Raw genomic sequence first — 15,813 nt, forward strand, 5'->3', positions numbered from 1 at the left:
CGGGTCACAAAGCGAAAGTAAAATAAATTTTCCAAATCGTGAAAAACACACGAGTTGTTAGTGGTAACTTGTGTTTTTTGTGTTTACAATACATACTACACGTCACATTCAAAATCCCACTACATTATTTATCCGTTACTCACCGGAAACTGACGACTTATTTACGCATTTACAGTTAAAACACACTGTACTTCATACCACATATTGTCATATCACCTTCATAAAAAAATCATACAGTTTTTCTGCTCTTGTTTTCCACTCTCTTTTTTCCTGATGACGCTCCGAAATTTTCAGAGTCAAAACATCCCTAACATCCCTACAGTCAAACGAAGTTCGCCCTACATACTCGAACAGCAGCTGAATGCATTCCAGTGGCTCAGTGTACGTGAGGATGACGACCTCGATCACCTCGCTTCGCCCCCTTCCTTTACTGAACACATTTCTCTTTTTTACTGTATCTGCTTAATTTAGCTGGTATTTAATCACTATTGTGGTTCGAACAATCCACGGGTGTACTGCCGGTCCATAGTGTCCAACAGGCACAATATTTCGGCATTCAGACATGTCGCGAACCTGACGATGGCGACATGTCTGATAGCCTAAATATCGTGCCCGTTGGACACTATGGACCGGCATACACCCGTGGACTGTTCGAGCAAGAAATACGTCGGGAGAAATTGAAGAATCACACTATTGCTGTTGTTTCACCGCATTAAAACCCTCGCGTATGTTCACTCATCTACATCTTCACAACCGGAAATTTGTATTCTAAACGAAAATACACTGTGGTGACAAAAGTCATGGGATACCTCCCGGATATCGTGTCAGACCTTCTTTTGCCAGTCATGGTGCAGCAGCTCACGTCGCATGGACTTGACAAGTTGTTGGAAGTCCTTGCAGGAGTACCGAGCCGTGCTGCCTCTATTGGCGTCCACAACTGCACGAAGTGACCTCTCCATTACATCCCGTAAATGTTCAATGAGACTCATGTCGGGCGATATGGGTGGCCATATCATTCGTTCAAACTTTCTAGAGTGTTCTTCTAACTAATCACCAACATTTGTGTCCCAGTGACGAAGCGCACTGTCGTCCGTAAGAATTCAACCGTTGTTTGCGAGCATGAAGTCTATGAATGGTCGCAAATGGAAATAGGGCAACATAACCATTTCCAGTCAATGGTCGGTTCAGTTTGACCAGAGGACCCAGTCTATTCCATGTGAATGCAGCTCACATCATTATGGAGCCACCTGCTTGCTCAGTGCCTTGTTGACGAGTTGAGTCCATCGCTTCGTGGGGTCTGCGTTACTCTCGAACCCTAACATCAGCTCTTAACAACTGAAACCGGGGCTCATGTGACCAGGCGACGGTTTACAAGCGCCTAGGGTCCAACTGATATGGTCGCCGGCCCAGGAGAGGCGCTGCATTCGAAATCGTGCTGTAAGCAATGGCACTCGCGTCGGTCGTCTGCTGCCGTAGCCCACTGACGTCAAATTTCGCCTCGTTATCCAGCGGGATACGTTCGTCGCACTTGCCACATTGATTTCCACGGTTATTCGAAGCAATGTTGTTTGTCTGTTCGCACTGACAACTCTACGCAAACGCAGCTGCTCTCGGTCGTTAAATGAAGGCCGTCGGCCTCTGCGTTGTCTGCTGTGAGGCCGGCCGGTGTGGCTGGGCGGTTCTTGGCGCTTCAGTCTGGAACCACGCGACCGTTACGGTCGCAGGTTCGAATCCTGCCTCGGGCATGGATATGTGTGATGTCCTTAGATTAGTTAGGGGACTGATGACCTCAGATGTTAAGTCCCATAGTGCTCAGAGCCATTTGAACCATTTGCCTGCGGTGAGGGTTGATGTCTGGAGCGTGGCATTCTCGGCACACTATTGACACAATGGATCGCTGAATGATGAGTTCCTGAACGATTTCCGAAATGGAATATCCCAAGCATCTAGTTCCAACTACCATTCCGCGTTCAAAGTCCGTCAATTCCTGTTGGGCAGACATAATTACGTCGGAAACCTTTTCGCATGAATCACCTGAATACAAATGACAGATCCACCAGTGCACTGCCCTTTTGTGCCTTTTCTACGCGATATTACCGCCGTCTATATATGTGCATATCGCTATCCCATGGCTCTTGTCACCTCAGCGTATTTGCTCTAATCAGAATAGACCTCACGATTAGTTTTTTAATCGCCAGTCTGTGCACACACAGGGTAAATCAGGGTGATATAGTGAACAAAAAATTTGGGCCTCCTAGAAGACAAGAAATTGTTTATTTAAACAAAATGAAAACACTCTCCTTTCACAAAATACATAAGTAACACATTAACAGTACCATATCCTCTTTAAGGTACTACAAAAGTTTAAAAAATACTTATTTTTATCAATTTCACCATTTCATCCATGAATATGGGTGAAATGGCGAATGCCCTTTGGGTGAAATGGTGAACTTTTTTCCCTTGCCTTTTGCCACATACGTCACACATAGATTCATATTTTGAACAGTCTTCATGCAGCCAACGGTGGCAGCTAATACATTTGATCCAATCCACATCCTTTTTAGTGCAATTGTACAGTTCACCGCACCCTACACAACAACACTCTTCATCATCCGCTTCGTCATCATCGTCTAGCAATTGGATATCCAGCGACGAGTCGAATTCGGTGTCAGTGGTAGACGCTTTTCGTTTCTTAGGCTGCTTGTTTTTGATAAGTCCTTTGGTAGTCTCTTTCGTTACGGTTTTTGCTTTGGTTACGGTTTTTCTTTTGGTTACGGTTTCTCCTCTAGTCTTCTTTTTAGCATTTACTCTACTCTTCTCTGACTCATTTTGTCGTTTTCTGTTTCGCAGGTTGTCGATGTTTTCTGGAGAAGTCAAAACCTCAGCTAAAGCTCTGGACCTCTTCCTTGCAGATGCAACTTTATCTAGGATAGTTATCGGCGAAATATGCTCAAAGAGTTTGCCAGGGGTATTTTCGATTCTTCTGTTGCCACTTTCCAGGTCATATCTGTTGCTTCTGATGAAGACTGCATGTTTTCCTGTGGATTTTCCGCCCGCTGCGAACAGCCCAGATGTGGTGAAACTTGTATGTGTTCAAGTCCCTGATCGTTATCTACGTCTGCAGTTGCTTCTTCCGAGGGATTAGGTATCTCCTGCCAGTGCGAACAAATTGGTCGAGATCAATTAGGTCTGTTTCCACGTCGTTCGTTGTTTTCCTGGTGTTGATCTGAAGCTGATGTTAAAAACTCGTATTCGGGGATGACCTCAGGATTAAACGGGATGATTCCCGTGCTTCTGAACCCCGATATTGCATTCTCTGTCGTAGCTGCTTGAACCCATGCCTGTGTAAGCAGTCCTCCGAACACTAGTCTGGTAATTTTTCTATTTGGATTCATTTTAATGTACGAATTGTAAGCATTGTGATAATAGGATTTGAGAGCTTTAAAAAATGCACTGTCTAGCGGCTGCAGATAGTGTGTGGTGTGGCTGGGTAGACAGAGCAAAATTATGTTTTTTTTTCTTCTGCAAACTCTGATGTATCCACGATGCTGCAATGAGAGCTGTGTGCATCGAAAACCACGACTGTCCCCTCAGGCTTCCTCGGTGCAAAATGGTTCCTTACCCACAGAAGAAAAATATCAGTTGTTACGTTCGCCGACTTTCGTGACATGAAAATCGTGGAACCCGGCGGCATACCGTCCTTGTAATCGGTCATTTCATTTTTTCCCTTCAAAACACAAGCTGGGGGTAAAAACACGCTCTCTCCACTGCAGCTTCATTGCAGATATGGTTTCACCCTTTTCACCGGATGTTATCGCTGGAACGCTCTTAGACCCCTTTGCTGCCAACACGTAACCTCGTCTATTATTCAGCTGAAGTCCGGCCTCATCTACGTTGAATATATTTCCCGGCTTATCAAGGAAGTTATGCTGCCGGCCGAAGTGGCCGTGCGGTTAAAGGCGCTGCAGTCTGGAACCGCAAGACCGCCACGGTCGCAGGTTCGAATCCTACCTCGGGCATGGATGTTTGTGATGTCCTTAGGTTAGTTAGGTTTAACTAGTTCTAAGTTCTAGGGGACTAATGACCTCAGCAGTTGAGTCCCATAGTGCTCAGAGTCATTTGAACCATTTTTTCGAGGTTATGCTCTACCAAGATGTTCTGCAGCAATGAAAAATAGTCTGAAACGTTTTTCGTATTTAAACCCCTTGACCGTGCTTGTGAAACACCTTCCGATTTGCTGATTGAGAGTTCCGGATTTCTTTTTAAGAATAAATGTAGCCAGTCCATTCCAGCAATTTCCTTTTCTCGGTTAAATTTGTGATGTTGGTTATATTTCTCAGCTAGTTTATATGCGATGGTACGTACTTCTGTCCTTGTCGGTGCAAATACCAAGTTTTGTAATTTTATGATATGTTTTATCAACTTTTTCTCACATTCTTGTGTTAACACAGGCGGTCCAACCAAAAGTTTTTTCATAAAGCACCCGTTTGCTAATCGTCTCTTCAGCGTTGGCCATGGAACGTGAAACTCCTTTGAGGCTTTATTCAGGCTCATTCCATTTGGCACCGCTTTTACGGCATCGTTAAGTTGCTCCTCTGTCCAATCAGCACGGGTGGATCCTTTATTTCTTTTGTAAAATGTAGGCATCTTTGCTTGGAACAATGGCGGTAGTTGGAATATTTACTTTTTTAACCACTGGCAAACCAAACTGTATTCGCAAAAAATATAAATAAAAAGTAATTTTTAAATTAACGATTGTACTGAAACGTCGGATAAAACAGAATGCTAACATTTAATGACTTGTCAAAAACCCTGGTTGGGATGTACCTAAATAAAAACTTTATGCTTTACACATAAGAAAAGTCCTTCATCGTATCACCCCTGCCCGAGTTCACCATTTCTCCCATTTGCTGTGGGTGAAACGGTGAATAACACGGCAAGAAGTTCAAAACACTAGACGCAACGATTTCTAGGTTATGTAGTACATAAGCAGTATAAGAAGGCAGAATATATCACTAAATACCTCGTGGACTACGCTACCTGAAGTAACATCTACAAATGCATGCAACATATAAAAATTATTTAGCATCGAAAACAGGTTTGTGCAAAGTACTTACGTTTTTTTAAAACGGAGCTTGTTTTCAACACGTGCACACTGCACAGACGATCAGATACTGTTGGCATGCAGACATACAGTGACATCTATTTAAGCAGTAAAGAATTAAATCAATTCACATTTCACCCGATTCACCATATCACCGTGACTTACTCTAATCTGCAGGTTTTATAATCCTCACCCAGACAATCTGGAGCTAGCCGTATATCTCATATTTACTATTTGTTACCTCTGATTTATGCTGCGCATTCATGGTAAAACAGTGGTGAGCTGCTGTCGGCAGGTGAACTTCTTCATCGGCGCTTTCTACGACGGCGTGCTGCTGCTGGGCATGGCGCTCAACGAGACACTGTCCGAGGGTGGTGACATCTGGGACGGCCGGGCCATCACCAGCCGGATGTGGAACCGCCAGTTCACCGGTATGTCGCGCACAGCGCAGTTCCGCTGACTTCGTAGCTAGCAGGTTGCCTGAGTTTCATTGTCCTCCAGAATAGAGCCTAAAATGATATGGACGTACACCTCTCACAAATAAAACACACGACTCTGGAGTACATTTTTCAATAGAAACGTAACACTGCAGCGTTGACGCCTTTAGTTATACTAATAATGTCTAGTTTGTGCCCAGTTTGCACCGACTTTGACTCCAGTATCTCTGGAGCGACAATGCCGATGACGTGGTCGATTCGGGCATGGAGGACTTGAAGGAGAAGGACTTTAGCAATCCAAACATCATTCTTAATTTATCTCCTGGAGAACATAGCACAAGACCTGATTTACGGAGAAAGTGGTGGTCACTGTACGAGTCTACCTGATATCCACTATCCGTCCTGCAACAGTGTCAACAGGATTTTGTCTTTCACGTGCCCAGTGTGGTTGGTCACCGATTTTCTGGAACCATGCAGGCGCTTATAAAGGTGCAAGCTGTGGAAAGAAGTATTCGATAATTATGTCCAGCTACAATTATACATTGAGGGAATCTTACCGACTGTTGTTTTAGACGAGCGGGGATGGGGGGGGGGGGGGGGGGGGGGGGAGTTGGAGGCGACGACGTGGTCTCTATTTCCAAATCTAAGTTTTCCGTGGTTTCCTCAAATCGCTTAAGACAAATGTATGGATGATCCTTCTGCAGCCTCAGCTTGTTCTCCGTCACTAATTGCCGTGCCATCGACGGGATTTTAAAATCTTATTTCTCTTCAATTTTCTTCAATTCTCTTCCATTCAACCCAATGCCTACGTCATCTATGAACGTTATCATTGGCACCTTCCCCATTTCATTTTTATTTTGATATTTTCTTACATTTTCTTATTTCTTCTTTCAACTAACTTGACTCTGATCTGGAAATGTGTCTTAGGTGAAGGTTTTGGTTTTGTTTTGTTTTTACTCCTTCATAATTGCCATCATGCACACTCAAAACTAGCAATGGAATTGCTTAGTAGTGAATGGGCATTGTAAATGGCATTGATGAATAAAGAGAAAAATGACATCTTGGGTTGTCGGGTGTTCTGCCCGATATCAGCGTCGTACTTGCACGATATTTCGGTCACGTAGCTCGTGACCTTCATCAGGTGCGACCTGAGACTGCTCCTCGAGTGGACCTGGTCCAGTATTTATGCCTATGGCCTTCCCCCTCCACCAACGGCTGCAGGCGCTTCCTCTGTGGTCCGCGCCCATTCCCTGCGACCTGCTGGAGCGTTGCTGCTCTGTTTTCCGTCCGCTGCGGTTCTAGGTGTTCCCTCTGCGGTCCGCGCCCGCCAAACCCGCTCCTGGCGGTTTCATCTACGGTCTGGGGTACCAAGCGTTCCCCCTGCGGTCCGCGCCCGCTCACCACGACCTGTTGGAGGGTTGCCGCTCCGTTTTTCGTCCGCTGCGACTCTGGATGTTCCCTCTGCGGTCCGCGCCCACCAGTCCCACTTCTGGGTGTTCCATCTTCCGTCTGGTGCGCCTGGCAGTCCGTCAGGGGCTCGTTTTCCATCTCCATGTCTCTGGTTCTTCTGTTTGTGTAGTGTTGCAGCTAGCCCCGTTGCTCCTTTAACAATTCCAGAGCCGGATCCCAGGCTCTGCTTAGCTGGTACCCTGTGTCACGGTTCATAAGATCGTCAGCCATTTTAATTTCTATCGATTCTCTTATAACACTGTCCCAAAATCTGGGTGTTTGTGCTAGAATCTTAGTATCCTCATACTTCATGGCATGATCTAGTTCTAGACAGTGTTCAGCAATGGCTGACTTAGTCACCTGTCTTGATCTAGTGTGCCTCTGATGTTCATTGCACCTGATCTCCACAGTTCTTGTCGTCTGGCCAATGTAGGACATGCCACATTGACAAAGTATATTGTAATTCTTTGGTTTTCGTAACACCAGGTCGTCTTTGACACTCCCCAGCAGTCCCCCGATCTTGTTGGATGGACAGAAAACACACTTGATATTGTGTTTACAGAGGATCCTACTGATTCTGGCAGAAATACAGCCAGCATAGGGCAGATATGCCACCTTCTTTGCTTCATCTTGGTCTTCTTCAGGAAGGTGTGGTATAGTGGCTGGTTGGAGTGCCCTCTCAATTTGTCTGTCTGTGTATCCATTCTTGGAGAAAACTGTTTTGAGACGTTCTATCTCTATAGGTAGATTCTCTTGGTCTGACAGGGCACGTGCTCTGTGGACCAAAGTCTTCAGAACCCCATTCTTCTGTGCAGGGTGGTGACAGCTGCTGGCCCGCAGATACAAATCAGTGTGTGTTGGTTTTCGGTACACACTGTGGCCAATTGATCCATCTGCTTTCCTCTGGACTAGTACATCCAGAAATGGTAGCTGGCCATTCTTCTCCATTTCCATGGTGAACTTGATATTAGGGTGGCATGAGTTAAGATGTTCAAGAAACTCATTGAGCCTGTCCATCCCATGTGGCCAGATAACGAAGGTGTCATCCACATACCTAAAGAAGCATCCACGTATTTCCTGTACAGAAACCAATATTACGAGCAAACTGAAGGTGTAGCTATGGGCAGCCAACTGTCCCCTGTGGTTGCCAGCATGTTTATGGAGAGGGCATTGGAGACAGCCACACTTAAACCCACATGCTTCTTTAGGTATGTGGACGACACCTTCATGATCTGGCCACATGGGATGGACAGGCTCAATGAGTTTCTTGATTATAGCACAAACACCCAGATTTTGGGACCGTGTTATAAGAGAATCGATAGAAATTAAAATGGCTGACGATCTTATGAACCGTGACACAGGGTACCAGCTAAACAGAGCCAAGGATCCGGCTCTGGAATTGTTAAAGGAGCAATGGGGCCAGCTGCAACACTACACAAACAGAAGAACCAGAGACATGGAGATGGAAAACGAGCCCCTGACGGACTGCCAGGCGCACCAGACCGAAGATGGAACACCCAGAAGTGGGACTGGTGGGCGCGGACCGCAGAGGGAACAGCCTGAGCCGCAGCGGACGAAAAACGGAGCGGCAACGCTCCAACAGGTCGTGGTGAGCGGGCGCGGACCGCAGGGGGAACGCTTGGTACCCCAGACCGTAGATGAAACCCCCAGGAGCGGGTTTGGTGAGCGCGGACCGCAGAGGGAACACCTAGAACCGCAGCGGACGGAAAACAGAGCAGCAACGCTCCAGCAGGTCGCAGGGAATGGGCGCGGACCACAGAGGAAGCGCCTGCAGCCGTTGGTGGAGGGGGAAGGCCATAGGCATAAATACTGGACCAGGTCCACTCGAGGAGCAGTCTCAGGTCGCACCTGATGAAGGTCACGAGCTACGTGACCGAAATATCGTGCAAGTACGACGTTGATATCCGGCAGAACACCCGACAACCCGAGATGTCATTAGATCGCCGGGAAAGCCTGAAGAGTTACAAAGAGAAAAATGAATTGAACAGCGTCCCAGAAGGTATTTCACAACAGGCTGTGAAGGGCGTATGAAGTTCATTAGCAGAACACAGATAAGTTTAGCGGAGAGTGAAGATCCCACATACATATACGTAGCTTAACTGTTCAGGCATCGGACAAATTTAGATACCAGGCAGTGTGGTTCAACATAGGACTTAAATGAAAACCAGGTAAAGATGATTTTTCAACCTGACGAATGTGCTGATCATATTTCAAGATCTTTAAAACTGTAATTTAACAAATTGTAATTTATGCCTTTGAAAACTAAGGGGAGTGAAAGAAACAAAGAATCGTTTTAGGGATTTAGGATACCTGAAAAGGACCGGATGGGTGAAGAAGGAAAATACAGTCCCTCAGCAGTGCTAGTGTACATTAGTGCATCTAAAATATCCTGTGCCCTGAGGCAACTTCGAATGAAAATGACAACCAACACGAAAATTTTCTGTGACGAGTGTCGTACACCAAAGCTTTAGATTTGTTTTCTTACTGGCAGGATGAATTTGTGTCCAGTTTTTAGTGCAGGAATGGTGTTTTTTATAAACAGTACTCAGAAGAGACTTATACTTAAATTCAAAACAAATTGTATGCTAAGGTCATTAGATGCACAAACCATTAGATCACACCTTTTGAATAGCGGTACTGAAAAAGTGCATTATTCATAACACATAAAGAAAAGATTAGTAAATGCTAGCAGACATTATCCGGCTAATTCAGTAGTAGCAATTGGCAAAAAACACCGTCCAAACAGGCCTTGAATGTCCAACAGTACCGACTGGCCACCGCATCATCCTCAGCCCTTAGGTTTCACCAGAAGCAGATACGGAGGGGCATGTGTTCAATTGGCCTCACAAAGGGCAGAGTGCACCCCACTTGCCAGCAGCACACGGCAGACCCGGATGGTGACAAATCCAAGTGCTAGCCAAGCCTGACAGCTCTTAACTTCGGCGATCTGACGGGAACCGGTGTTACCACAGTGACAAGGCTATTGGCAGTACCAATTCACAGTTATCAAGAAAGATTGGATGGCGAACCAGGTGAAGAGAGAGAAAGGTGGTGAGGAGAGAGAAGGGGAGAGATTAACAAGTCATAATTCAGTGAGAGCAGATTATTTTGACAGCTGCCTGAGTGTCAGCTTGCAGGATTTTGAGACTCAGCAAAGGCGGTTCAGTCTTGCTACCATTGTCAAATTAAGAAGTGTGGTGTCACGATTTGCGAGTAACAAACCGAACTAAATAATTTGTCGTCCCATTACTTTCCCTACTCTTCTAATGCTTCCGCACTCAACGGATACGTACACCAGCATGCCACTTAAACTGCGGGTGTGTGTCGCCTGCCTGATGAGTATAATGACTGCAGAAGTGTGTGTTGTTTGCATGGAGTCCGACTAAACATTAAGGCTGACTGTCCTCTATGGGTCCTACTTAAAAACACCTATCTAAAGAGAAACAGTCGGCTAACGAAAATACGAAAATGAAACTATTTTTTGTGACTCTTGTAACAAATTCCGAAGAACCACTCTCTGATGTAAGATTACTAGTCCCTGGCGACTGTTTCCCTTCAGTTTCACTTTGTAGACAACTCAATGCAGGTGAAAGTGGAATCCTTCTCACAACGTGCTCATTTTTAACTGAAATCGTCATCTTAGTGCTAGTTGGTAAGTTATTAATGACAAGAGTTGTTGAGACTCAAATAACAGGGAAAATACTACAATGCCTGAGGAACTTTATTACGATGTCGCCTCGGGAACTTCCACGAAATTAATATTCAAATTTAAGTATGTACTTTCTGATAACTTTTGATACATATTTTTAAAATAGTTTATTGCTTCTCTTTGCTTTTACGTGACTGTTGAATATAAACATAATATCTCCATCCCCTAAGCGAGTAGCATCACATAAGGTTGTGATGGAAAACGATCTGGCCCAACAAGGAGACTGGATGAAGTCACTTGTAGGCAACATGTTAAAACAATGTTTGATCTTGTCGGTCTATGATCACTGGATGGAGTGCTTTATCTTCAAAATCCATTATCTTGATCATCTTATACAACGTTACAGTGACCGAGTATGACTACCTACGGAGTGAACATAGCTTACTGCACATGTCGGTCACATCAAACCGAAATAGTTGGGTGACATTGGTAGGTCGCTGTTGTTCTCATTTTGCGCTATAACCGAAATTATAATATTATATGTGTTTTTCCCTCTTTACACATGTTTGTTTATTAGTGAGAGCAGTGGTGATGCTTTCTTGCCACTATAGATGCAAATCGAAATTTTGTTAAAGGAGGAAGATTTACTTTTCATTAGATCACGATGGTTTTATTATAGATATCATACTAGTGAGATGTGCTTTGTGTGTTGATTAATTTCGAGACAAAGTATGATAAATCCATAAAAATGGAGGACTAATTTATGTGTCTGTACGTTCATATACACTCCTGGAAATGGAAAAAAGAACACATTGACACCGGTGTGTCAGACCCACCATACTTGCTCCGGACACTGTGAGAGGGCTGTACAAGCAATGATAACACGCACGGCACAGCGGACACACCAGGAACCGCGGTGTTGGCCGTCGAATGGCGCTAGCTGCGCAGCATTTGTGCACCGCCGCCGTCAGTGTCAGCCAGTTTGCCGTGGCATACGGAGCTCCATCGCAGTCTTTAACACTGGTAGCATGCCGCGACAGCGTGGACGTGAACCGTATGTGCAGTTGACGGACTTTGAGCGAGGGCGTATAGTGGGCATGCGGGAGGCCGGGTGGACGTACCGCCGAATTGCTCAACACGTGGGGCGTGAGGTCTCCACAGTACATCGATGTTGTCGCCAGTGGTCGGCGGAAGGTGCACGTGCCCGTCGACCTGGGACCGGACCGCAGCGACGCACGGATGCACGCCAAGACCGTAGGATCCTACACAGTGCCGTAGGGGACCGCACCGCCACTTCCCAGCAAATTAGGGACACTGTTGCTCCTGGGGTATCGGCGAGGATCATTCGCAACCGTCTCCATGAAGCTGGGCTACGGTCCCGCACACCGTTAGGCCGTCTTCCACTCACGCCCCAACATCGTGCAGCCCGCCTCCAGTGGTGTCGCGACAGGCGTGAATGGAGGGACGAATGGAGACGTGTCGTCTTCAGCGATGAGAGTCGCTTCTGCCTTGGTGCCAATGATGGTCGTATGCGTGTTTGGCGCCGTGCAGGTGAGCGCCTCAATCAGGACTGCATACGACCGAGGCACACAGGGCCAACACCCGGCATCATGGTGTGGGGAGCGATCTCCTACACTGGCCGTACACCACTGGTGATCGTCGAGGGGCCACTGAATAGTGCACGGTACATCCAAACCGTCATCGAACCCATCGTTCTACCATTCCTAGACCGGCAAGGGAACTTGCTGTTCCAACAGGACAATGCACGTCCGCATGTATCCCGTGCCACCCAACGTGCTCTAGAAGGTGTAAGTCAACTACTCTGGCCAGCAAGATCTCCGGATCTGTCCCCCATTGAGCATGTTTGGGACTGGATGAAGCGTCGTCTCACGCGGTCTGCACGTCCAGCACGAACGCTGGTCCAACTGAGGCGCCAGGTGGAAATGGCATGGCAAGCCGTTCCACAGGACTACATCCAGCATCTCTACGATCGTCTCCATGGGAGAATAGCAGCCTGCATTGCTGCGAAAGGTGGATATACACTGTACTAGTGCCGACATTGTGCATGCTCTGTTGCCTGTGTCTATGTGCCTGTGGTTCTGTCAGTGTGATCATGTGATGTATCTGACCCCAGGAATGTGTCAATAAAGTTTCCCCTTCCTGGGACAATGAATTCACGGTGTTCTTATTTCAATTTCCAGGAGTGTATTTATGAGACAAGTGCTAGGCACATTCAGCAGTTCTGGTATGTGCTGCCAGTGAATCTATTGAAAGTACATACATTTCGAGCAATGTTCATTTGCAGATAAGATTTATATGTGACTGTCTGAGTCATATCCTGAGTATTACTAAGTTTTAAAAGCCACTCTGCTTATTTTCTAGTAGACACAAAGTTTCTATGACGTGGTGAATTATTTTTTAAGTGCGATTAATATTTTCGTTTCCCTAACGATGAACAAAGATTACAGATGTTGTAAAGTAAGTAAAAGCGCAAGAATTTCATCCACAAAAGATTTCAAAGTGTGATAAATTGCTAATCTGCTGCATGACACTGGTCGAAAGTCGATGCTTCTCAAGACAGTTTTGTATACCGTACTAGGAGCCGATGCACGGTAATACGATGAAGTGCAGTGCGAAACCTAACAACAGTGGTGATTGTCCCTATACCTTAAAGAATAGCGATATCTGAGCTGTGACCGTAGTCGCAAACAAGTAGAATATCTTTGTTTTTATCTCTTCAGCGTCTTACACGAAGTTCATTGCAGATATCGAACGCAAATTGTTTAGATCCCTATGAACTACAAGAACAAAATTAACGGGATGTGTAATGGAGATGTGTTTGTTCTAGAGATGTAATCAGCTCGAAAATCAGGAGGTTGTCTATGGGTGAATCTTACGCTGTAGCACACTCACATGAGGTTTGAAGTGAACGTACACTGACGAAAACGGTTCTGTTCTGCACATTTGATTGCTCTCATCGTGGGTACTCGCACTCTGTGGTTACGCTGTGTGCTATCGCCCTGAGGTCCACAAATACTTTGATGGTACCGTATTCTCCTTCAGGCTTCGTTCCATTACTGAATGCAGTGCCATAACTGCTCATCTAGTACCTTCAGTATCGATTTTTAAGCTCCACCTTCTGCAAAACACAATGGGTTTCTGTTTACATTTATTCAAAGGTGCTTCGACACCTGTGTGGCTTTAGATTCCGTAAAAATATTACCGAATTTTTTTTCTTGATTTTCAGTTTCAAGCACGAAAAGTATACACTGATCAGCCACACCATTAAGACCAACGGTCTACTATCGATGTAAACCCGTCCAGGCCATAGCAGCGTCAATTGGCGAGGAATGACTGCTAGTCAGGCACACGCACGACACATGTAGTATCAGTGAGCGTGCCGATAGTGTTGTAGAATGTGGAAGGCGTTTGATATGTGTGAGACTGACCGAGAGTTTGTGGTGGCCCAGAGGCTCGACACGAGAATTCGGAAAGTGCACGACTTGCCGGGTGTTCAGAGAATGCTGTGGTTTCTTCAACGACCAGACGTCGTGGGGTTGGGAAGCCACCCCTCATTACAGATGTCGGACGTCGAAAGCTGGGCAGACTGGTAGAACAGGACAGGTGGCAAACTGTGGCAGAACTAACATCAGACTTTAATGATGGGCAGAGTAAAAGTGTGTCTGAACACACAGTGCACCGAACACTACTAACGACGGGCCTCCGCAGCCGACGTCCCATGCATGTGTTAATTTTAACACAACAGCACCGGCAACTATAGCTGAAATGGGCATGTGACCATTTGCACTAGATGTTGGTGCAGTGGGAGAGCATTGCATGGTCTAATGAATGCCGATACCTTCTTCATCAAGCTGATGGGAGGGCACGGATCCGTCGTCTTCCAGGGCAACAGCTCCTTGACACCTCCACTGTGGGACGGAGAGAAGCTGCCGGCGTCTCCATTGTACTCTGGGAACATTCATGAGGGCATCCATGGGTCCAGTGGAGCTCGCGCAAGGCATCATGATGGCCAAAGAGTAGTGTACACTGGTTCCAGATCACATACACCTCTTCAGATCGGTCATGTTTCCTGAAGGCAGTGGCATATTTCAGCAGGATAATGCGCCATGTCACAAGTCCAGTAGCGCGATGAAGTACTTCGAGGAAAACAGTTGCGAATTCCAGTTGATATGTTGGTCCCCCAACTCGCCAGATCTGAACGCAATCGAACACATATGGGATGTGATTGAATGTGGCGTCAGAGTTCATTACCCCCCTTCCTGGAATTTACGAGAATTAAGTGAGTTGGGTGTGCAGATTTGGCGGCACCTCCCTCCAGCGACCTGCCAGAACCTCACTGCTTCTATGCGATGATGCATCGCCGCTGTCATCTGTGTCAGAGTTGGACGTACCGAGTATTAGGTATGTGGTCATAATGTTCTGGCTGTTTTGATTGCTCACATGGAACTACATTAATCGAAAATATGTATCTTTTGAGGATGGCTTGTTCCTATGTTTTTGACAGCATGATAACTACTATGTAGTCAGAAGAATTAGCTTAAAGGTGATTACTTAGTTTTGAAATACTTTTCGAAACTAGTATTAATGTGTGTTCTGTACTTGAGTTTTCAGACCTGTTTGCACGTTTGTTCTGTTTTCTTTTTCTGTTGTCGTTGTACACAATATTTTCCACACCTTCTTGCCCTGCACCTCAGCTGTTGCCACGCGTTTTTTCCACGAAATCGAGATCTGGGAGAACACTTATGCCGCCACATGTCTGAAACGGCTAGTGCCTTGACGTATTGTGAAGCGAGAGCGGCCCGCCCCACCCGGCCTTGCACTGCGCCTCGAGCGCGCCGGCGAGCCCGTAGCGCGACTGCAGCCGCGGCGGTGTGTGTGACTGGCGCAGGCATCACGGGCAGCGTGCGCATCGACGACAACGGCGACCGCGACGCCGACTACGCGGTGCTCGACCTGGACCCCATCACGGGCCGCTTCGTGGTCGTGGCGCACTACTACGGCCGCGACCGCCAGTACACCGCCGTCGAGGGGCAGCGCATCCACTGGCCGGGCGGGCGCGAGGGGCCGCCCGCCGACGTGCCGCTCTGCGGCTTCCTCGGCAACCACCCGGACTGCGCCGACACCGGTACGTA

At 46.6% G+C, this 15,813-nt stretch overlaps 1 protein-coding gene across 1 annotated transcript in view; it reads left to right on the forward strand.

Moving 5' to 3' along the window:
- LOC124613267 (atrial natriuretic peptide receptor 1-like) overlaps positions 1 to 15,813 on the forward strand; it is an 839,102-nt gene that overhangs the window by 652,520 nt on the left and 170,769 nt on the right. The window contains exons 8-9 of the mRNA XM_047141959.1: positions 5,400 to 5,535; positions 15,570 to 15,806. Of these exons, the coding sequence (XP_046997915.1) occupies positions 5,400 to 5,535; positions 15,570 to 15,806 (373 nt within the window). The remainder of the gene's footprint in view (positions 1 to 5,399; positions 5,536 to 15,569; positions 15,807 to 15,813) is intronic.

This window comes from Schistocerca americana, chromosome 4 (assembly GCF_021461395.2).
Source record: "Schistocerca americana isolate TAMUIC-IGC-003095 chromosome 4, iqSchAmer2.1, whole genome shotgun sequence".
Taxonomy (NCBI): Eukaryota; Metazoa; Arthropoda; class Insecta; order Orthoptera; family Acrididae; genus Schistocerca; species Schistocerca americana.